General features: G+C 32.8%; 2 protein-coding genes and 1 pseudogene across 5 annotated transcripts; 2 read left to right on the top strand and 1 right to left on the bottom strand.

Annotated features, from left to right (window-relative positions):
• The first annotated feature begins 3,669 nt into the window (after window positions 1-3,669).
• LOC144554852 (uncharacterized) lies at window positions 3,670-6,374 on the top strand. The gene is made up of 3 exons (XM_078303455.1): window positions 3,670-3,911; window positions 4,379-5,508; window positions 6,018-6,374. Exons 1-3 carry the CDS (start codon window positions 3,828-3,830, stop codon window positions 6,022-6,024), a joined length of 1,221 nt encoding a protein of 406 aa, XP_078159581.1. The 5' UTR covers window positions 3,670-3,827; the 3' UTR covers window positions 6,025-6,374.
• An 8,044-nt stretch (window positions 6,375-14,418) lies between these two features.
• LOC144561548 (sugar transport protein 8-like) lies at window positions 14,419-16,606 on the top strand (annotated as a pseudogene).
• A 2,300-nt stretch (window positions 16,607-18,906) lies between these two features.
• On the bottom strand, window positions 18,907-25,009 carry SWC2 (DNA binding protein SWC2). 4 transcript variants are annotated; one of them, XM_078308511.1, is made up of 12 exons: window positions 24,818-25,008; window positions 23,713-23,782; window positions 23,322-23,393; window positions 22,909-22,952; window positions 22,234-22,534; window positions 21,427-21,502; window positions 21,021-21,140; window positions 20,315-20,383; window positions 20,080-20,122; window positions 19,919-19,984; window positions 19,205-19,415; window positions 18,907-18,959 (listed from the first exon to the last, which is right to left on the bottom strand). In XM_078308511.1, the coding sequence occupies exons 1-11, from the start codon at window positions 24,880-24,882 to the stop codon at window positions 19,220-19,222; spliced, it is 1,122 nt and encodes a 373-aa protein (XP_078164637.1). In that variant the 5' UTR covers window positions 24,883-25,008; the 3' UTR covers window positions 18,907-18,959; window positions 19,205-19,219. The 4 variants fall into 4 exon arrangements, with proteins under 4 accessions (XP_078164637.1, XP_078164630.1, XP_078164653.1 ...); XM_078308504.1 differs by having other exon boundaries at window positions 18,907-19,415; window positions 24,818-25,007; XM_078308527.1 differs by lacking the exons at window positions 18,907-18,959; window positions 20,080-20,122 and having other exon boundaries at window positions 19,204-19,415.

Genomic DNA, 25,009 nt, shown 5'->3' with positions numbered 1-25,009 from the left:
AGCTAGTCACACTAATCACATAAACAAGTACACTAATCACAATCTGAATAGCACAGACAAGTACACTAATCACAGACAACAAACAAAGGCACACAAACATAAATTTTCACCAAATTAACTTTTTGGATATGTACTTCATATAAATAAACTTTTGTATTGAACAATTCGAAATAATAAAAATCGGTATCCCTAATTGCAATAACACATGATAGACTACAATTAATAATAACAGAATTTACAATCTGCGAGCATTACAAGACCAAATAAATTTAGTATAATTCATTAATTATTCCCTAGGACAAATATTGCAGTGTTCACCCATATTTATCAAGCTCCAAATTTTGTAAAACAAAAATATTATGGATAAGGGATTAACCAATCACCAATTTTTTTAATTTTTACTTATGTTAGATAGTTTTTTAAATAATTGTCAAAAAAAATCCGCTGAATTTTTTTATGAAAGAAAAAAATATGCTAGATTGGCTTTGACTATACATGGTTTGTTATTCAATTGGTTGATTATCCATTACACAAAATGTTGATGTTAAAAAAAAAAATTCAGTTTAATGGCTCCATGGATAAGAGTAATTGGAATGAAAGAAAAGAATTACAATATATATTGTAAGGGGAATCAAATATGTAATCAAGCAATTGTCAATATTCAGTTTAAATTTTAAAATTACCGGTAAATATTCTTAAATTTGTAATTCAGCTCAAATTTACTGCTTCGCCATATAATTACTTATTTACTTCATTATATATTTAGATCTATTAAAAAAATTAATTTTAATTAATTGTTATAAGGACACTAATAGTCACAAAAAACATTAATTTATATATGTAACATAGAGATAACATCCTTTAGTTTTAAAACTTACATATAATTACTTCATAAAGGGCATCACAACCATCGCACTACATTTACTGATAAAACAACAAATATGATCAAATAATGCTTCTTCTAAGAGCGTTTGTTCCTTGAATATATTTCCATCTATTATAGGAAAGAAAAAAAAAAACTCTCGGTCAGTTGTGTGACAAAAGCAATGATCAAAATATTCTCAAAAGTCACACATTAGAAAAAATCACAATCATGTAATTCAGATATATATATATATGGAGTGAGTCTATGGTACTATGTATATCACGGGTACGTTTGGTCCGTGCTACGGCTCAATATTCGAGTTTTTAAAATCCTAATGGTTGATCCGAACCGTTCATCTTGTTCTCCATATTAATATGTGTTTGGAGACCAAATTTTACATTTTTTGAAATTTTTTACTATTTTTTTAGATATTTAGAAAATCACTTGATCTGAAAATTCTGGACCATCTAAAAACAGTGATTTTCAATAAATCTAAAAAATAGTAAAAAAATTTCAAAAAATGTAAAATTTGATCTCCAAACACATATTAATATGGAGAACAAGATGAACGGTTCGGATCGACCGTTAAAATTTTGAAAAGTCGAATATTGAGCCATAGCACGAGTCAAATCGTAATATGCATAGTACCATATATAGACTCACTCTATATATATATATATGAATAATCATTTCTGTACCCGTGCTACAGTACCCGCATAGTACCCGCGCTACAGTAACTTCATTTAGAGGAATAATGTATTATGGTCCCTACTAATTATATCGTGTCCACTAATTATTATTCTAAAAAGATATTATATAGTCTCAACTAATTATTATTCTAAAATCCCAGCAGCACCCTTTCAAAGCCTCGGCACTAATTCTGCGTCAACATTTCTCTAACAAAAATAGTTGACCTCATAAAAATAAATACTTCAGTGCATAGATATAAATAATTTTAATATTTAGATATTAATACTTTCAATGTCATATGTAAAAAAAGGAGGGATCCAATTACAACATTATAGCAGTTTAGGTCCCCACAAGCAGTTATGTAAAAATTACAACATTATTTACTATATAGATATAAATACTTGTGTTCTTTGAACTATATACTTCAAGATTTGACTATTAATATTAAAAAAAAAAAGTTATAGATCTGGAACGGTTGTGGTCCCCACAATCAATTACGACAATTTAGGTGCGGGTACGATTATTTAAAAGTAATTAATTTATCATTTACATTGTTTACTATATAGATATAAATACTTGTGTTCTTTGAACTATATACTTCAAGATTTGACTATTAATATTTTAAAATAAAGTTACAAATCTAGAACAGTTACCGTCCCCACAAGTAATTATGACAGTTTAGATGTGGGTACGACATCAGAAATTTTAAAAAAAGTACGGGTACGATTATTTAAAAATAATTAATTTATTATTTACATTGTTTACTATATAGATATAAATATTTGTGTTTTTTGCACTACATACTTCAAGATTTGATTATTAATATTGAAAAAAAAGTTACAGATCTGAAGTGCAATTATGGCAGTTTGGTCTCCACAAATAGTTATGGCAGTTTAGGTGCGGGTACTGTAGCGCGGATACTCATATCAACTTCATATATATATATATATATATATATATAATTTTCTAAATTTTTTGTTTAACCATCAAGAAAGCAAACAATTATGGTGTGTGACAAAAGACTTACCCATTTATAAACATTGCATAATTGAATTCAGTTGCTCGAAACAATTTTCTTTTTTTAATTCTATTGCTTGAAAATGATGTCTACGCGTCCCTTTCCCATAAATAAACACATGCAATTAATGTTGCTGGATCACGAAGCAACATAGAAACAATTACCCAAAAAAAAAAAGTTTAATTTGGAAAGGTTACTGGGAAAACACCAGTTCTCAACCCCACCACCCCAAGACAACATTATAATTAATTAAGGACTTTATAATGTAGATTTCTCCATTTCTGTTGGTTTCTTACTTTAATTGAACAAAAATTTCTACATATTAATTAATCATAAGTTTTTTGGGAGGAACTATATTACCTTGGAAGAAACATTTGATAAAGATGTGGGCATAATTGAGATACAAAATCAATGGATAATTTTAATCCTACTCTATTTAATAATATCATGATTGAATATTTATAATTTAAATCTAAAATATATATTGTGGTATTTCTTTTGTAATTTTATATTTTTTATGAACATTGTGATTTGTACCAACCATGCAAGCACCTTATTTCTTTTGTATATACACGGTTATACAAACAACATTACACTATGCAATGCCAATGGATTTTTTAATTTTTGTTTTTTACAATCCAATAGCAAAGCATCAATTTGTAATTTGCCAAAGTTAAAAAAAAAAAAAATTCTGTCTAAAAGGTAAGTCTTTTTTTTTTTTTTTGATGAAAAGAAAGGTAAGTCTTTCCTTTCTTAAAACAGTAAAAAGATGAAAAGAAATAGAAAACTGGGCCCACGGGCTCTCTTCTCACTGACACTGGGCTACAAAAAAAAAAGCGCAAATGTGGAATACTGGAATTAAGTGTTTCTCGGTAGTTTCGATCGGATCCGTTACCTGACTCAACACAATTGAAAACGACGGCCTAGATTTAATTTCATCCGGTTCTTACTTATTATTTGAGCTTTAAGATTCGTGTCAAATTAAAAGGAGCAATTCTGGACTATCCGATTCAATTGTACTGAGTCGGGTAACCTGAGAGGATTTGAATTCCTTTCGATCAAATAGCGAAGCAAACAGGCCCTAGTGTCCCTCTCCGTCTCTCGTTCGCCTCCTCCGCAACCTTCATCTCTGATCGATTCCCTCACCACCCGTCGCCTACTCACACTACCCACCACCTTAAAGCAAAGCAATATACTGTTCCGAACAGATCACTACTGTCTCTAGCCTCTAGCCTCTAGGTAGCTTCAACAAATATGGGGCGCAGGCGCCGAGGAAGGAAGACCCAACGCGAAGCCTTTTTTGGAGAAGGGAACTCTAGTTGTCTACCTCCAGCACATGTACATTCATTACTTACTCCGCCAAGTTTGATTTTGTATTTCTTATGTATTATCATTTTTTTTTCTAGGGTTACTTTCAAAAGAGCACAAAAAATAATAATTTAATATCCTCTCATATCTAAGTGAATGTGATAGACTCCTAAATTTAGTTGGCATGAGTTGGTGTAAAGTTTCTGGCTTTTATGTTTAATAAGTCCTATTAGGTATTCTCCGAATTTTATTATTAGTTTCTTAAAAGAAAAAAAGGTTAATTCATTGTAGTATAATTTTATTTTTATAAGGTTAAAACTTGAAAAGTAATAATGCATGCAAAAATTGTGAAGTTTTGGTTAAAATTATAAATATTCCCCTTTTTTCTTTTTTGAAAGTGCAGCCTACTTTAAATTTTTTATGTATGGAAGCCAAGCAATCCTTTCTACTTTAATTATTTCCATGTACTTTAAACTTGGCAATGACACTATATTCAGGAGAGCAACGAGAATATGATGGAGAGAAGGGATTGGTCTTCACTCCCTGAACTCGTAGTGGCGATGATCTCCAACTTTCTACTTTCTGAAGATGTAACGGAGTACATCCGCTTTCGCGCAGTTTGTCCTGGTTGGAGGCGATCTACTGCTCCTCCCTCCAATATGGAGAGCCTCTTTCGGCCACGAAATTGGATCATGATCATTTCTGGTCACCGTGAGAAGTATTCCCCTGGGGGGCTTAAAGATTGGAGTACCTTCTTTAATGTCTCAAGTGGAGGCTGCCTTCTAGTCGACATTCCGCAGTTCTCTGAGGGTTACATGCCAATATGTTCTGCTGATGGGCTCCTTGTACTGCTAAAAAAGAAGACGGGTGAATTATGTCTTCTCCACCCGTTCACATTATTTATTACTGAACTGCCTAATGTGTATTCTCTTCCCCTTGGATCGTCCAGCATCAAAAATGGGCTAAGAAGTGTCAACTTCCTCTCATCTTCCGTTGTTGTTTTCTTCCTTCAATATGGTAAAGTTGTATATGCAAGGATAAGAGACAACAGATGGATTGTTGCGGATTTTGAGGTCAATTGTATTTCAACTCTGTCCTTTCAAGGCAAGTTGTATGCGGCTGATACTACAACTGGAGAAATATTGCAGTTTGAGCTTGAGGGAGCGGCAATTGGGCCTAGTTTGCATCCAAAACTCAACTTGATCCTGACCCCCGGTCCCATGTATCTTGGTCTTCTTGAGTCTGGGGGAAGAATGTTACTCCTATGGATGTGCACTGATGTGCCGCCCCTTGGTGGTTTACACTTTGAAGTATACGAGATTGATGTGGAGAATAGGAGGCTCATCCCAACTACCATACCTTGTGATCGTACTATCTTTGCGTCAACGAGCCGATGCCTATGTTTATCTACTTCAGTTTCACCTTCAATCTTGCCACAATCCATTTATTGCCACCCATTTATATATGCAGGCATGAATGTTTACAGTTCTCACCGCCCAAACTTTGCACCTACAAATTCATATTATCCTGATCCCGACAACCGTTGCATCATCTCATGCAATAAAAAAATGATTGGTCCTTATTCTCTTCCCACATATCTCATTTGGGACTGCGCAGACTTTTTATGGTACGTGCCCTTACTTTTTCTTTTTTCTTTTTCATGCATATGTAAAATTAAGTTAAGAAATTTTTTGAATCCCCAAACCAGTGTATAACCTTATTTTTTAACTTCTGTGGACCCACATGTTAGAAATCACTATTGTGATAATGAGAATACCCAATGTCAAATACATTAAGAACAAAATACAACAAAATAATTAACTTAATGTGAAAACATCATATAAGACTAATTATATGGTTATTCCAGTACTTACTATTTTCATTGAGTTCATTCATAAATTAAAGTTTAAGTATATGGTTGAATAAGACTAAGGATGAATTACTGAATTAAATGCTTTGTGATGATTGTAAAGTTTTCCAGTGCTTCTAGCGCATGCTATGAGACACCCTTTTGGCAATTATGAAAAATTAAACACTTCTGCAACAATTACAAAAAGAATTTATAAGAATTTATAGAATTTCTGTTTTCTATATTAGGACATTACTGCATAAACAATTTTTGCTTTCCTTTTGTAGCCGGTAGATTCCTTGCTGGTACAGGCCATTATAGAGGAAGCGGAAGTAGTACAATTTCCGACTTTAGCAGGTCTTTCAAGATTCGGTGTGGAAAAAAAAATTGATGATGTGCTTCAAAACCTTTGTTTCTTTATGGCCTTTTTGTTGTAAAATATTTATATCTGGACCTTGTTTAGTAGGTATTCTAGAACAATTTAGTATCGTTATCGTAGTATAATGTAGACTTTACTGGCTCGGTATCAACTTTTGATACCTCTCGTCAGGCTATGCTTGTTTCAATGAAATCGGTGGGATATTGTTTCCCAGTTTGATCAAACAAAAAGTTTGAAATGCTTGTCAGTGTTACAGGTACAGGTACAGCTTACATGACTCCTCTGTATGAGTCCCTTTAAAACTAAGCTGAACCTCTATCACCCCTCCATGCTGTGTACTGTCTAGCAGAAATGTGCCACTTTGTGCCCATGGCCTTGTTATTAATTTTCTGTAATTTCTTGGAAATGTTAAGAAAAAAGTCTTGAAGGATTTCTTGAAACCTGTAGATTCTGAAACTGATTCTCTGATTCTGATCTGGTACCAATCGGTACTGGGGTTCTCTCTATGTTTCGGTATGACCTGAGGCATTTTCCTGAGGGCTTGATCCGGAAGTGTTTGGTAATTATTTCTTGTTAGAGAGTCTAACAGAAAATTCATATTTAATCCTATGCTCAGCACCATATTCTAGCCACTTCTCCTAGCAATAGCAATTATCTATTATCCATCATCAGTAAGTGTTTGAACAGCACTTTATATTTCCAATTAGAAATTGCTATCATATACAGTACTGTAGTATATATTCAACTAGCAAGTACATATAATGCGACACTATATATATGCTGTCGCTTATTAATTATTACACTGCCACCTTCCTCCATTAATCATATACAACCAACAAAAAATTATTACAACATCATGGATATATAAATTAATTAATAATTTTTTCCAAGATAAATCAAACTAGCAGAATTCCATACAGACAAGGAATTGGAACCGAGCTCAGTATCTCAGAACAGGTAGCCGATGAGAAGCATGATCACTGAGGCCGTGACACCATATGCTGGCATTGCGGTAGCCGCATCAGACATAACAAATGTAGATGGGGCAGGGGCAATTTGTGCCTCTGTGACAAGCATTGTTATAGCGAACACGACAAGCGACACAAAAAATCTCTCCATCCCTTTCACAAATGGAGTACAAAACATAAAACAAATAATAAAGATAATTGTGAAATATGTCATCAAAACAACAATTACGGTCATCTATAACTTTCACAAGAATATAACCACAAATAGATAGAGCACAGTATAATTTTTTTTTTTGAAAAAAGCTTAATAGAATTTACAATTTTACATCCAAGACCAATTACACTAATTTATTACAGCAATACATTGGATCCTACAACCGTAAGTGAGAGAAACTTGGGCTCATGCTAACCGCATGAAGGAGTGCTGGAACGAGACTAGGAGCTTTACGCCTGCCATAAACAAGGGTTAAAACTTAAAAGTAATACTAAAGAAAGAAATTTGATGAATTGAAATCAATATGAGCATAGGCTTACCGATAAAACAGTCGCCGATACCATCTGAGTTCTTGCGCCGCTGCCTGTTATTTTTTTAGGATTACAAAATATATTAATTTTTAGGGTTTACAAAATGTACCATAATAATGTAAGTATACATTACACGGACAAAATACAAAAATTCCTTTTCTTGAGGTGCAAAGGGGGAGGGGATAACTTGTACAAAAAAAAACCTCTAGTTGGTGTTCTAAAATTTATATTTGGGCCTGACAAAGCCCCCTTTGGGACTTTATTTGTGTTCTCATATCACTTTAATAGTAATTAATAATATGAAGTTTGGTGTAGGATAGAGAGACAAGTTCTACACAAATTCTTTAATTTTCTATTCAAACTATAATTCTACATGCATATATAGATTTAAGTTTCCCAACAACACAATAAATAACTATTACACCCCACTTGTTCCTAAACACTACATAGAATTCTGAATTTCAGTTTTCTTAATCCAAAAACCTTAACAACACCCCAAAAAACTTCTACAACCCTATTCATGAATTATTCTTTGAACTACACATATTGCTAATAATTAAGTTTATAATTAAACAATATGTCCTAACAGCCCAAACTCTATGTTTTTTTGGGGTAGATCGATGATATTAACAAGTAATCCTAATACATTCTTCGTTATATTAAAATAAATGCATACTGACCTTTTGGTTGTCCTTCGCTTTCCTAAACCATTCATGCTGAAATACACGCGAGTATGTCTAGCCACGACATAAAGAAAGAAAGTATTTGTTAGCTGTAGTTGCTTTAGGAGCTAGATTAAAAGAAGAGTATGCATGTAAATAACACAGTACTAAAATCTCAATTTTGTTATTAACTTTGTATATTTGAAATTCTTATGAGAAAGTACAACAATAATTGCATTAGCATCAAATTAACTTTGACAGTGAAGAAAACATTTTGTAAGTGCTTGCATTTACTAATTTTCTTCATTTATATATTGAGAAACATGCATGTAAATAACACAAATAATATATAGACATGCGCGCGCTAATCTTGTGGATTCTAAATCTTTTTTTTTTTTTCAAGAATATAGTCATCATTAATTAGTTTATTAATTTTATCCCGTAAACACTGTTTGCGAGACAAGCTACTTTGAAAAAAAAAATTTGCAAACCATGAGTTAACATCAAAATGACAAGAAATTAGGTTTCGTTTCAATTCAAACTGTGGTAAATACTTTATTAAATTTCCAGTTTATGGTAAATACTTTATTAAATTTCCAGATTTTCGTACGACACAAATCATACAATTTTCATTAATAATAATAAATCAAATCATAGTGTTTTCCAATGAAAATTTTAGAATATTAATTGTTGTATCGAATTCAATTTTGGATAAATTAAAACTTGTGCTTGAAAAAATCAATCATTAATTATTAAGTCAGCTGACAGAACGTATAGTACAATTTTCAACTATAAGTGAACTGTAAATAACAAATTTCATAATAAATTTTTCTACATATCGAAGCAAATAAATCTATATATTTCAACAAATCGAAGCAAATAAGTATCACTAAATTAATTTTTATTTATTATTATTTAAGTATGGGGAAACAATGATCTAAGAAAACTTTTTTTAGTATCAATATATATGTTGGCGGCACTTCGCCGCCAACCATAAAAAAAAAAAAAGCAGTTAAAATACATACCTTTAATAAAATTCTGGCAACTTCTATTAGGTGCACAAATCCAAAATTTATTTGCCTCTCAAAGATAACCTGGAGATGCTCCCTCCTGCTCAAACTTATTTCTGCAATTAGTAAATATTAAAAATTGGGCATTAGATGGTTTAGTGTCTGTCCTTTTATAGGTGTAGATAAAAATATAATTTATCAAATAAACAATATTGTGGGACTAAAGAAAACGTTAACGGGTTTGAAAATTTATTTTCATACTAATTAATTAATGGGCTGGATTTGAGATGGAATAAACTGGAATGATTTGAATGGTTTAACTAAAGTTTATATAAAATTATTTTATGTTGGATTTATTGAAGAAAAGAAATATGAGTGAATCTTTTTTTCTACTTTATATGTTATCTGAGAATGCTTAAGTTCAAATAATTGAAAAATGAACCTTACATATACGGAAATTATTAAATAAAACATTAAATATTAAAGCTGTCTACAGACTACAGAATTATAAATGAAAAATAAAAAGCACCTAAACTGGACATACCTTGAGAAAAATGATGGCTATAGCTTGAACGGAGTCTTTGTTATCTGAGGATATATTGTGCATGATGTGGTTCAGGTTTAGTTCTCTTATAGGTGAGTGGAGAAATGGTTTCTTTCAAATAAGCAATGTGGGACTAACTGACTAAGCAATATGAGAACCGGCCGGATGGAGAAATTTATTTTTTATTTTAATTGACTGGATATAAATTATATGATATAATAGGCAAGTTTACAGCTACCCGTACTTTTTTAAAAATAACAAAACTAACATCCCTGCCCAAAAATGTTTCAAAACTATGTTTTATTTTTTTTAGTTTTGATCACATGCAGTTACATCTGGTGCATGATTGTTTGTAGTATTCTTTTTTTCTTTTGTAGATCAGGGGATTCAAGGGTAAAAATAGTTGGATGTAGAAAATTCCATCTGCTATCATTCAATTTTGTTAGTCGTCAAGCTGAAGCCACAATAGATATAGATAAAAAAAAAAAAAAAAAAAAAAAAAAAAAAAGTTGGTGAGTCAGAAATCCGAATGATCTAAAATAATATTCGGAGAAAAATTGTGTATCTTTTATTACTTTGTATCTTTATTTGTTTTTCCAATTTAGTAATATTTCGTTTTATCATATAAATATTTTTTTGTAAGACGATAGATATATCTTATTAGATTTTGTTTCGTTGAATTTGGAGTACTTTTGTGGTTTAGGTAAAGGGACTATGGACTCTATTTAATTCATATATACTAATTAGAATAATATATAAATTTTTGTCAAGAGTTATTGTTACTCTATTTGTCATGTCTTATTTTATAATTTTTATTCAATATCTGTCCCATCAGATTCAAGTGTAATTAATGTTCTAACGAACGGTCTTCAAAAGGGAACCGAATTCTCTGCCCTCCTATGGGTAGGACTTGGGGTAAGATGAAATCTGAATCATTAAATATTTGTCAAGATTCGTGTTGAGAGATACGCTGGAAACTGCTGCTGAAGAAGGGTTGAGTTCAGAGTTAAGAGGACAGACGGTGAATATTGAAGAGCTAGTGCTGGCTTGGAAATCTTTCTTTGAATTCAATGTAGAGTTGGAATGATAAAATCTTATAATTGAATTTGCCAATGTTTGATAAACATGGTTAATCATATGTTTCCTTCTTGAAATATGAAGAATATATATGAAGAGTAGAAAACTTTGAATTATGATAATCAAGCTATGTCACTTGAAATATAAAGAAAACTTTGAATTATGAGAATCAAGCTGGAAATCTTGCTTTGAATTATGAGTTTGAAACACAAACTATACTTAGGAATTAATTTGTACCAAGCAAAGGATGGCACATCAGTTAGTGCTTTTGAATTGTAAGCAAATATTGAACTTTTGTGGCTCATCTCTACAATCAATTTTATCTTTATCTTTTCTACTTTAGACTGAATTTTGGAGAATTCTACAGCACAAACACTTGAATCTAAATAGGTGAAATAACAAACAAACATGACAGAAGTACATAAAATTTACAATAATCTAACAAAATGTTATTAATATAGACAATTAATCAAACTAGAAGACATACATATTGGCCAAATTAATAACGATGAAAGAACATTCATATCATAAATAATATACATGATACACTATTGAAGCCAGTTGATTAAAACTGGCGACGAATATCAACAAAAAGGAAAATTTCATAGCTATGTCCTTTATATGTGCAAATATAACCAAGTCCATAAATTTGCAAATTAGTTGAGCACGACCAGTTCTTTTTACCAGAAAGCTTGCTCTTACTGATGGTTCCAAAACCATGTACCAGTTGGCACAACAAGAATATTCCTTCTCTAGCACTAGACATCTCGGTGTGGGTCTTACGAAATTGGTTCTAACAGAATTACTTATTATAGCAACCACATCTTCCCCCAATTCATCTCTTCCATCTCTCAGTGGATTCTAAAATAAGTGATGTTTTTCTCATATAAAACTTGTTTTAGAAAAGAAAACAGAATGACGAGTATTTATTGAGAAATGCTTGAACACACAAAATCTTATTGAAAATACAACTGAAATCCTTGTATATCTTAACTTTAGGCAATTCAAAGCCCCGTTTTACTCTTCTGCAATAAATTTATCATATTTAATAATTGTAGACAATTTCATCTCAATCCTGAATGAGCTCTCTTGGTGTGTGTTTTTCCTTCATATAGGACTAAACTGACTTGAACACCAGCATTTTCCATTTACCTTTGCAAAAAAAAATATATATATATGGAGTAGAATTAGGGTGTTCTTAAGCTCACCAAAATGTTTGGTGAGCTTAACTCCAAAACCCATCAAATTTGTTTCAAATGACGAATCCGAACCGTTGAAATCCGTCTACCTTATGAGTGATGCGTCTACATTTGAAAATTTTAAACATTCGAATTAATTTAGTATAAAGTCAAGCGGTCAAAAAACGTTCAAAAAATGAATGCACTAAAATTAATTTATTAACCTTCTAATTTTGACCTATTGACTTTATACTAAATTAATTCGAATGTTTAAAATTTTCACATATAGACGCATCACTCGTAAGGTAGGCGGGTTCCGACGGTTTGGATTCGTCATTTAAAACCGATTTGATGAGTAGAACACCCTAGTTCTACTCTTGTGAACACCAAATTTACCAACTGTTTCGTTAATTCGTAGCATACGATTAATTATTAGCCAAAAGTGAGACACACAGAACATAGGGCTGCTAATGAGTCGAGCCGGCTTGCGAATCAATGTGTTGAGCGGCTCAATATTTCATAACGATTCGAACTCGAAATTGAAAAAAGTCCAAACTCGACTCGGCTCGTTTTTGAAAGAAAAAATCTCAGCTCGACTCAACTCATGTAAACACTTGGCTCGGTTCAGCTCGGCTCGCAAGCTCGTGAGTCGGCTTACGAGCCGACTCATAGTCTTACTTATTTTCCATTTGGATACTAGCGAAAAAAAATTAGAGAGTTATAGCAATATGCTTTGTCGTCTAACATCTTACGAATTTTCTAACAAATGACGTTTTTAAGGTATACGCCTTCTGTAAGTAAAAATTCCATCACAAAAAATAAAGAAATTTAGGATAAACAATCTAAGCAGTTTACTATTTCCAAACCGTTGAAATAAAAGAGAAATAGTCATGTTATTGACTTGGAATAATAATAGCATTAATATACGAACGAGTCCCTCGTAGTCTTGTAAGTAAAGCATAATAATTTCCGAGTGAGTCTATGGTACTATGCATATTACGATTTGGCACCGTGCTACGGCTTTATATTCGAGTTTTCAAATTATAACGGTCGATCCGAACCGTTTATCTTGTTCTCCATATTAATATGTGTTTGGAGACCAAATTTTACATTTTTTGAAATTTTTTTACTATTTTTTTAAATTTATTGAAAATCACTGTTTTTGGATGGTCCAGAATTTTCAGATCAAGTGATTTTCTAAATATCTAAAAAAATAGTAAAAAAAATTTAAAAAATATAAAATTTGGTCTCCAAATATATATTAATATGGAGAACAAGATGAACGGTTCGGATCGACCGTTAAGATTTGAAAACTCAAATATAGAGCCGTAGCACGATGCCAAATCGTAATATGCATAGTACCATAGACTCACTCATAATTTCCTTTGAAGAAGTTCGCACAAACCACAGTCAAACCTACGGGCTTTAATTGGAACATGCAGTCAAACCTTTCGGATATTAATCGGTGAGAGACTGATCATCAGATCAGATCGATGCATGTGGTGCTCATAATAAGTTGAAATTTGAACAAATTTAGAAATTTAAAAAAAATTGAAAAAAAATTGGAAAAAATTGAAAAAAAAATTGGAAAAAATTGAAATTTGGAAAAAATTGAAATTTGAAAAAAAATTGAAATTTGGAAAAAATTAAAATTTGAAAAAAATTGAAATTTGGAAAAAATTAAAATTTGAAAAAAAATTGAAATTTAAAATCAGTGAATTTTTTTTTTTAAATTTGGAGACAAGTGTGTTTTGATTGATCTAGGAAAATAACAAAAGACAACAATTTGAAAATAAACCTAGAAAACTAAGTAAAAATATGAGCCGACTCGCAAGCCGGCTCATGAGATCGCGAACTGAGCCTAGTCAAGCCAAGTATTTACATGAGCCGAGTTGAGCCGAGCTTTTTTCTTTCAAAAGCGAGCCGAGTTAGAGCCGAATCATATATTTTGCTTCTCTCATTGAGCCAAGCCGAATTTGAGCCAAACCTTAATCATTAGCAGCCTTATGTCAGAACATATTCACATGACATTTACAATCACATGATGTATGTCAATATCTATAGTTAGCTTATATATCTATATTTAATTATGGCATCATGTATCTATTTTAGAAAGTTGTGGAGACAGTGGAGGTCTAAAAATAGATTTTGTATTAGATATATTAATTATTAGGTTGTGCATAGAGCCACATTTTTCCAACATCACCATCTGTACGTACCAAATTTGCTTATAACAATTTTATTGGTTTTGCTCCTAATTAAGCTCTCTAATCATTCTGATCTACACTGTGTTATTCTTCTTCTTTTCTTTCTACCTGAGGGGAGTGAGAGATAAGACAAACAAAATGCCTGATGTTGTTATGTCCAATGGCAATGCTCCCGATTTCGGAGGGAAAATTACTTATTATGTGATTATTTGCGCAGTTGTTGCTACAACAAGTGGATTGATGTTTGGTTATGAAATCGGCATTTCGGGTTAGTTGACTTAGTTCATACACATTTCTATGTTTATTTGTTTTTGGTCTCTCTCTTTTCCCTTCTCTTTCATGGTTTTTTATTGAAAAAATTTCTGTATGATCAAGTGGGTCAGCAATGATAAGGTCTGATACTAGTACTAGTCCGATAATGTCGAATTGATACATTCCCAAATTCAGCAAGCAATTTTTCTCAAATGTTGTTTTGTATATATATTTGCATAATTAGTCAGGTGGAGTTACATCAATGGATGACTTCTTGTTGAAGTTCTTCCCGGCCATGTATGCAAAAAAATCATCATGCGAAAGAGAACAACTACTGCTAGTATGACAACCAGTTCCTCCAGCTGTTCACCTCCTCCTTGTACTTGGCTGCTCTTGTGGCGAGCTTCGTTGCCTCCAGGACATGCTCCAACTATGGCTGTAAGGTCACATTGCAAATGGCCTCGCTCCTTTTCTTGGCCGGTGTTGCCTTGAATGTGGATGCTATGAACCTCACAAAGCTTATCCTTGGTAGGATTTCGCTTGGCATTGGTGTTGGATTTACAAATCAGGCAAGTTATTATTTTGTTAGATGTACGTATAATTTACTTGGTATTGATGTTGGATTTACAGTAATACATGTGACATTAGTATTATTCTCAATTGTATTGAGAATTTCTTAATATATATGTTTTATGCTATTTTTATATAATATAACAAATAGATTAACTAAAAACAAATAAACAAAAAATTCTTTTTTATATACAAACTTTTGCATAACTAAGAGGGGTGTTGTAATCTAGTTAAACAAAACCACCATTCTATATCAAAAACTTGAACATCAATTAGTTATCATTGTAGGCTGCTCACTTTTTGTCAGAGATGGCACCACTAGTGAAGTACCATGGTACCCTTAACATCATTTTCCAGTTGAATGTCACAATTGGCATCCTATGCGCAAATATCATCAACTACTTTGCAGCAAACATCCATCCTCATGGTTGGAGAATTGCACTCGGCATTGCTGGAATCCCGGCTACACTTTTGTTTGTAGGTTCCTTTCTTATTACCGAGACCCCAACAAGCCTAATCGAACGCCAGAAACTGACAGAAGGCATGAATACTTTGGAGAAAATCAGAGGTATGGACAATGTGACTGCCAAGTATGAAGAACTCGTACTCGCCAGTGAGATGGCACGGCAAGTGAAACATCCATATAGAAACATCATGAAGAGGAAGTCTCGACCTCAACTGGTGATTGCGATTGTATTGCAAGTCTTCCAACAGTTCACCAGCATCAATGCCATCATGTTCTACGCCCCGGTTTTGTTCCAAACCGTTGGCTTAAGTAGTGATGCCTCGTTGATGTCTTCGGCAATTGTTGGAACAATCAATGTTATGTCGACTGCTATCTACGTTGTGTCGGTCGATAGGGTTAACAGGAGGGTGCTTCTCCTGGAGGGTTGTGTTCAAATGTTTCTCACTCAGGTACATAATTCAAATTGTATCAGCACATAACAACAATTTCCACTTTGCCAACTAAAAAGATTTTCTTAAACTCAAATTATTATTTTATTTTTCTCCAGATCACCATTCTAACCATTTTGTGCATATAGATTTGCATTGGTGCTGTCCTCACAAAATATTTGAAAGACATCGGTGACCTGCCCGCTAAGAGTGTTGCATTATCTGTTGTAGTGTTTGTATGCTTCTATGTGAATAGCTTCGCCTGGTCATTGGGTCCGCTCGGCTGGCTGATCCCCAGCGAGACGTTCCCTCTAGAGACCAGGACAGCCGGCTATTCATTCGCAGTAAGCTCCAACATGCTCTTCACCTTCCTCATAGCCCAGACCTTCCTCTCGATGCTATGCACCATGCGTGGCAGCGTCTTTCTCTTTTTTGTCGCGTGGGTCGTGGTCATGTTATTATTCGCCATCTTCTTCCTGCCTGAGACCAAGAATATACCGATAGATGAGATGACTGACATGACAGGGTATGGAAACAGCACTGGTTCTGGAAGAGATTCATGGATGACGAGGACGATATTCAGGCGTCGAAAATTGAGATGGCACAATAGTTTTTACTTTAGAAGTATATTTTTAGATTTTAAGTTTGATACTGGTGTAAAAAATAAATTAATTAATTAAAAAAAAAAACACTGACGGGTGGTAATGAATGCACGAACGGTTTGTTCTCAATTTTTTTTATCGGGTTGTGGATGACTAAAATACGTTTTGAGCTCCCTTCAATTGTAATGAGATCCATTAGCTAAAAATTCATACTAATTAAGATTTCTTTTGGTTAACTAATTGGGTGAAAAAATCGCTTACAAACTTATTAATTAGGTAATTACACAGAGTTATATATCTTTATACATTACTTTATAGGATAATAACTATGTACAAAATCATTTGTAATAATTTTTCCATCATTCATTTAATTATATAACAACTGGTGTTCCTATTTTAAAAAGTGTCCTGCACAATCAGAGCACTCTGACGCCAAAATGTCAGTGATAGAGTACTAAATTTTGTTATTGGTCTTGATATCCTATTTGAATTATTTAAGATGCACGATATGCGGTTTAGCAATCTTATAACTAAAATGCATTGTGTTGGCCAAAAATGTCAATTTCACAAGCTTATAGAGGGTACAAAAATGGTAAAAGAGGATATGATGGACTGACAATTAAATTGATTAACATGGACAATTATGGTAAAGAAAAGAGAAACAATAAGAAAATTCATAATTCGAAACGTAACCAGAAGAGAGTGATGGCAAATCTTAACGTTCAGTTGTTGTGCATGCATGCAATTTATAAAATTCAAAACCAACACGCATCAATTTGCGCCTTTTCAACCAGCTAAGCTAATTCTGTCCCTTTATGGTTCTGCTAATTAGCCAACTGGCTTTTATTTTACTCGTGTATCCGTTCACAGATTCTGCCTATTTAAGCACCTCCCCTGGTCATTCTCTCTAAATCAACATAAAAAATAAGTCTTTCAGTGAATACCAGTAACATTCCATAGCAACCAAAACTTGACAGGTTCTGTGTGTCGATTAAAACTTGACAAGTTATGTGTATCCTGAGGACCAAGGAGCAACTTTGCATGTTCTGTGTACTTCGAGCAGCAAGAGCTATACCTCCAAAGGTTTCATTTCTCTCTTTTAGAATTATCATCTCGCTACCATTGAATGTGCTGTCATAGGATAGCGTATCCATCATTTCTCTGTAGAAGTCAAGGACTTTTGTTATAGCTGCCATGTCATAAGCAATTAAGACTTTCCTAGTGAAGTTTTAGTTGAGTCATACACAGATAGTTTTTTATGTTTCATGTAGAATATTTTCAAACTTCTATAACCAGAATCCTTGTTTAAACTGGATGGACCCTGACATGTGAGAACAACATTATAGAGTCAGTATATGAATTTTCTTAGTCACAAGGTGCCCTTGAACTTCCTGACACTATATAGCATTATAGTGTTGGTTAAGCAAGCATTCAGTTTGATAATTGTATTTTACTAAGGGGGAATTTCATGTATATCCCTCAAAAGTTTCAATATTACGTATTTATCACTCCAAAATCAGTAATTACATATTTATCCATGAAAATTGTAAAAACTCACATATTTGTCCAATCTAATTCTATAACATATGAAATATCTCCAAAAATAATATAATATTTTTTTTTAAACTTTAAAATTTATTTTACAATATTAATTAATAATATGTTGACCATTATGCTCTTCATTTCTGTCTCTTTAGTCCGCCAGAATTATCTTCTCTCTAAGACGCCAAACATCCTGCCTTTTCTTACAGATCTATACCGTCTGCAAATGTACCACTGAATGTGCAACAAAATCGTGGCATCAGGGTTTCAAAAGCTTCTAGCGGTGGGTTTCAAGAGCACCACACTAACGCAATTCCATACCAGATGCATGAATATGGATCAAATATGGAATTTGGTTTTGAACCTTCCTTTGGCGATCAAGACAGTACAACTGGGCCTTAGTTAGTTATAGCCTTGTAGCCCTATGGTGGCATTGTTCTTTGTATCTCCTTTCATTTTTTATCATTTTTTCAATGGTTAAATCAAGTAAAATGTTTATCATGCTATAAAGTTAATTATGTAATAAAGTGTAACTTTAGTCAAATCTTGCGCCAATTTAACCCCAAATTGTGGGGACTCAAATTTTCAAATCTGATTTTGTTATGGCTCTGAAAATAACTAATTCGATAATTTATGCAGTGCGAGCTAAAAATAAAATCTATATTTACTGGCACAAAGGAAATGTAGACAATGAAATTGCAGTACATATGACCTAAGAGATTTCTTGTTACCTGAGTCATCAAATTCTAGTTTCTTTCTCTGCAACTAGTCAAAATGAAAGCACAAATGACCATTAAAGCATCTTTTTACTTTCGTACTCTAAAAAATGTTATGATACCCAAGATCTATAAACATTATTTAATAAAAATACATGTTTTCTGTTAGGGCCTTTCCAATGATATTGTTAGAATTATATATACTAAAAGGTGGACCTCATTATTGTTAAAGGTACACAGAACCAACTTGAGAAAACACTAGTTCTCAACCCCACCACTGCACCACCACACCAAGATAACATTATAATTATAATATTATAATTTAAGGGACAACAATAGAAGGCAGACCTATATCAGGAGCTGTTAGTCAGAATCAAGCATATCAAGAGCAGGTATTCTTCTAAAACGGGCCCCAAGTCTTTTATCAGGTCGTGAATTATTTGCAGTAGCATGACCTGACCTCTTGTGCTTAGTTGTGAATCCATCACCAGATACTGAATCAAAGAGATCACCCATTTCCAAGTCCCCTGCTTTCTTTATTCTTTCTGATTCCTCAAACCTACATAGAGAAGAGGGGGGGAAAATATATCACTAAATAAACAAATAAATATTAGAAATATATGTAATGTCCAAGTAAGCACAGTTTGATAAGATCTGTTGTTTTATTATATTTCTAAATTGGACATTACATTTCTCATATTTGCAACTAACCATGATTTTTCTTAGATATGGGAGGATAACCATACTTTTCTTCCTAAACCACAAAGAAATATTGCTCCTGCCTCAAATCAACAAGATTTTCTTCCTAAATCCAAACTAACAAAAATCAAACCAAGAGTTGGAAATTGAACTCCAAGTATGTATAACTCATATTCAAGGGATTCTGGCTAACTTGGTACAGGAAAACCATTATAAGAATGATTTATCATGCAAGTTAAATTGCTCTTGATTTCAGTGAATATCAATCCGCATAACTGTGGGTGTTAGTTGCAAACTTAAGATATTTGAATGCTATAGATAGTGTTTACGGAAATAAACCTTGAAAGATTCCTAAAGTAGTACCTTTCTCTAATAACTTTAAAGGCTTCAAGAGTGGCATAAGGCAATCCAGTTTTTGGATCTTTATACCTAAAAACAAACAAAGAGACCTTATTAACAATGAAATTAAGAATAATATGATAAAAAGAGTTGCGTAAAAAATAAGTAAATGGCATGTGACATACTTTGCCGGGAGCCCCGTAACCACACAAACAGATTTATCTGGATCTGTTGTTTTCAGAAAAACACCAAAAACGGGTTATCGTCCAATACAAATGAAATGAATTAATTTAAAAACATAAAGTCTGGCCATCTTTATTTATTTATTTATTGAATGTTAACATTATCATTTTCTCATATGAAAGATGTTTTAAAAGAGAAAATAGAAGTTCTATATAAACAAGAACAAAGATAACTTACAAGAAGTTGATTTGGTACATAGTTCTGACCCAAAGGATGCTCCCTTGAGAAATTCCAGGTGAGAATTCCCTATAATAAACCATTTGTGGAAGAAATGTTAGAACATGTGCAAACACAAAAACAAATTGTGCTATCTGAGAAAAAAAAAAGAGAATCAGAAAGTGGGAACAAAAATCGCAGTGGACCAAGTCTTTTTGCAAATTAAAATACATTCACAGAAAAACAAAGAAATTTCTAAAATTGCAGCTTAAAATTCAAATCAATAATTACAAGGGTTTGATCCCAAAATATAACCAAAAGGTACAAAAGTAGTACTTGCAGATAACACCCAATTCTGAGGAACTTTTTTTCAGTTCTGAGCATCTAGTTTAATTATATATTAAAAAAGGAAGGTGGAAGAATTTTTTTATTTTTAACAAGTAAAAAAATATATTTTAATAAAAGGGGTTGATTTTTTTTTTTTTTAAAATAGCAAGACCTGAAACAAATTTTTGGTCCCCTGGGTGTACCGAAAATATGTCTCGGTACACCCTTTTACCATATGGCCTTTGGTGCAATTGCTGTGGCATGGGTGTACCGAGACAAATTTTCAGTCACCCCCCGGGTCTTCCTATTTTTGAAAAAAGAAAAAAAGAAGCAATCCACCCTTTTTATAAAAATATAATTTTTTATTTGTTAAAAAAAAAGAAGGGGGAAGGGTGGGTACCATCTTTCGAAAAAAAGAGAATCTGAGGTCCATCATAGTTATCTTTATGTGTAACAGCCTTTTTCTTCACCTCTTCTTCTCTGGCCAGTACACGCTCCAAGTTTCTCAAATTCATTATTTCTGAAATTTTTCACATTTTAGTTGTACTATTATCCAATTTTAATACAGCACACTCACAACTATGACTGGTCTCACGATCATATACAAAAGTGGATCATTTATTGTACTATTTGAGTATTTGTTCAATGACTAAGCTCATTATATATGTCACTCCTAATTTCATAGTTAAATACCAATGGCACTACATTGTGACTAATAGTATAGAGTATAGACTATTTCATTAAACCCCAAACCCTAAACCATTCTTGACTATGTACATCCAAACCCGAATAAATACATTTCTAACCTGTCTCAGCTGCTTCCAGAAGCATTTCTTCTTGTGTCATGCGCTTTTCCTCCCCTTGCTTTTTTCTCTTAATTGGCTGTTGATAGATATTTAAAACAAAATGTGAAATTGTTTACTTGGATTGGGACCATTCCGTTCTGGTCAGCTCTGAAACTTTCAAACAGTAAAATAATATGACTAGTTGCCACAGACAACCTAAAAGGTAGATATCTCAAAATAAGTACCAAGAATCCAAGATAGCTAGACAATTTAATAATTCAAGAAATGACTCACTGCACCCAAAAAAAAAAAAGGAAAGAACAGCCCCACCCCTCTCCAAAAAATAATTAAAAAGAAAAGAGTGAGGCTATGCTATTATGCATAGCACATAATGATCCGTACTATGGATCAATATCTCCATTTTCAAAGTCCCAACAATGGTTCTGAACCGTTCAACATGATCTCCATATAAAAATGCACTTGCAGATTAAATTTTACATTTTTTGGAATTTTTTTAGATAGGTAGAAAATCACTTGATCTAAAAAATTTAGACCATTCAAAAGTAGTGTTTTTCTACCTATCTAAAAAAAAGTAAAAAAAAATATATATATTTTAAAATACAAAATTTGGTTTTGCAAGTACATTTTAATATGGAAATCATATTGAATGGTTTTGATCAACCATTTGGACTTAAAATGAAAATATTGATCCGTAGTATGGACCAATCTGCGCTATGCATAGTACCATAGCCTCACTCACAAGGAAAAAAACAAAAAGTATAAAGGGGTACTAACACCAAAGTGGTACAACCTTGCTAGTATACAAACCTTCATGGTAGCTTGTAGCTCGGCACGTATAGCCTCTCTCTCTGCCTGTCGAACAATAACACTGGTACGAGTTGACTTCCTTACTGTTTTCTCAACCTCTTGCTCTTCTATGCCAGTACTGTCAGGTTTTCCCCCTTTTGGCACGTCATCAGCTTTTGAGGTCTCCTCTTCTTTCTCCAGCTCAGAGAGATCCTTCCCTTTTGCGGCTTTGTTTTTGCTTTTGCTTTTGCTTTTGCTTTTGTTGGATTTTATCTTTCTCATTTGCTTCCCAGGAAATATCAGTCGTTTCTTAACAGGCAATCTATAATACGAAATATAGGGAAATAAATTTCAATGAAAAACAGAAGGCAAGGTTTGTTTTGATGTTCTATAAGCCAAGAAGTACAAATTTAATTTAGAATAAATTTAAATTAAATTATAAATAATTCAATAAGCCCTCAAGTTTGCAATCGCACCACATTTCAATCTTCTTATTTGGCTGAGATAATCCTAAGTTTTATGCAATTTGCCTCAACCAACTATTGATTAATTAGTGTAATCTAACTTGACTACTAAAAGCAAACATAGCCAGGAACCAAGAATATTTAAAAAATGATAAATGACACAATTAGTGAAGTATGTAATGTTATCATTGAAATTTCAAATATAACAACAAAGGAGAGAGAATAGTAGTACCTCTCTTCTACAACAGTTTCAGCTTCTTCATCTGGGTCCGGTTCCTAATTATAAAAAAATTCAAAAGAAACAAATAAAAAAAAAATAACAGTAGACCTTTAGACTACAATTAGAGCAAACAATGCTTTGCATTTTTTTTTATTTCAGCTTTTCTATGACAAAGCTGTTGTAACATAAATAGAAAAATAGAGAACATAATTATGTCACGCGTTAGACAAACCGGTAACATTAAATTTCACATTCGCAAATATACACGAGAAAAGGTTCCTTTCATCTCGAGATTGGTAAGTATTACTTGGTACTAACATAAAATTGCTTCACTGAATTTATAAGAAAACTAGACACCAGTAAATTTATATTAGATTACAAAACAACAATGAAGCTAACAATTGGTGAATGTTTGAATTGCTTACATCTTCATCAAAATCACTATCATAGAGATCAGGAGCTTCTGCCTCCTCTTGATAGTTGTCATCATTCTCTTCCTAATTCAGGGAAAATGATATTTAAATTACATTAGGTCTTAAAACTAGAAATCAATCTACCATGTGCAACTATAGAATTTCACACAGAAGCTATAATTACTGTTCACTCATTTTTTCATCTATTCAAAAGGCGCAGTTGTAGGTTCAAACGGTATTGGTAGGTTCCAACCTGTACCAGTTACAACATGGTGAGGATTTTTTCTTTTCAATCTTTTCTGGGGCCTTTTTTATTTGCTAAATAATAACACTAAAATCAATTTAATCAGAATAGAAATGACAATAGATTGAAGGTCGGAGAGAGAAAGCTGAAAAGTGATACATCCTTAAGAGCTTCTTGGTTCCAAAACATTTCATCTTGCTCTAATTCTTCATCCAACAACTTTGTCATACTGCCAAATTTTATCAATAAACAGATTTAAAATGAAATATTTTAGCATAGTATCATTCAAATAGATCCCTAAAAAAGATGATCACAATTCTGACTGATGTACAGGTTATTGTTTATCTGTTTGAATATTTATTCAATTGGGTTCCAAAGTTAAATTAGGATTAATTAATAAATTTTCATACCATTAACCAAAAGTGCATTTCTTTCCACTAAAGCTTATGGTTATACATATTGTTGTCAATATGGCAAACATGAAATGCCATGTGTCAGTAACATAGAGACAGACTTGGTAAAGGTGCAACTTCAAATCAGTACCCTTTTTTTTACTCAAAATAAATTTCTTTTATAGTTTTCCAAACTAGAGCTCCATGAGTCCTCAAATTGATTTACTCTGTTTTAATTGCTAGTGTTGTATAGGTCCATGAGTGAGGCTATGGTCTATGCATAGCGCAGATTGGTGCATTCTATAGATCAAAATCTTCGTTTTCAAAGTTGAAATGGTCAATCTGAACCATTCAACATGATCTCCATATGAAATTGTACTTGCGGACTAAATTTTACATTTTCTGGTTAGTTTTTTACCATTTTTTAGATAGGTAGAAAAACTTTTGAATGGTCTATAATTTTTAGATCAAGTGATTTTCTACCTATCTAAAAAAATAGTAAAAAATAGTGAAAAAATGTAAAATTTGATTAACAAGTACATTTTCATATGGAGATCATGTTGAACGGTTCAGATTTATTGTTGGACTACAAAAATAGAGATATTGATCCATAGTACAAACCAATCCGTGCTATGCATAGTACTGTAGCCTCACTCTATGTCCATTACTTATCCCATATAATACTTAATTTTTACTGGTACTGGGTAAATTGGGCCAATACTTGACATTTTTACACAGATTCAAGTGAAACAATTCCACAAACAGGTAAGGTACAATCAATCCAGTAAGCAATTTTAGCAATTTAGAAAATGTGTAATTATCCACATAGAGCTTGGTAGCTCGAAAAGAAGATGCGACAGAGATGTAGTTACCGCTTGCCACGTGTCGCACGAGAAGTGCGATCCAGTAGAACTAGCTCGTCTTCATCCGCCGCCATAGGTCTCGAAGGATTGGGAAACAGCGCACGCGCGCGAAGAAATTTTGTCAGAGAGAGAGAGAGGGAATTTCTCAGACGGAGGAAGACAAGAATGGGGGAGGGTTTGGTTCGAGCTAGTTTTGGGAAC

The sequence above is a fragment of the Carex rostrata genome, chromosome 1 (genome assembly GCF_964058835.1).
Source record: "Carex rostrata chromosome 1, lpCarRost1.2, whole genome shotgun sequence".
Taxonomy (NCBI): Eukaryota; Viridiplantae; Streptophyta; class Magnoliopsida; order Poales; family Cyperaceae; genus Carex; species Carex rostrata.
The sequence above is the reverse complement of the archived record's forward strand: the minus strand, read 5'-3'. Positions and strand labels throughout refer to the sequence as shown.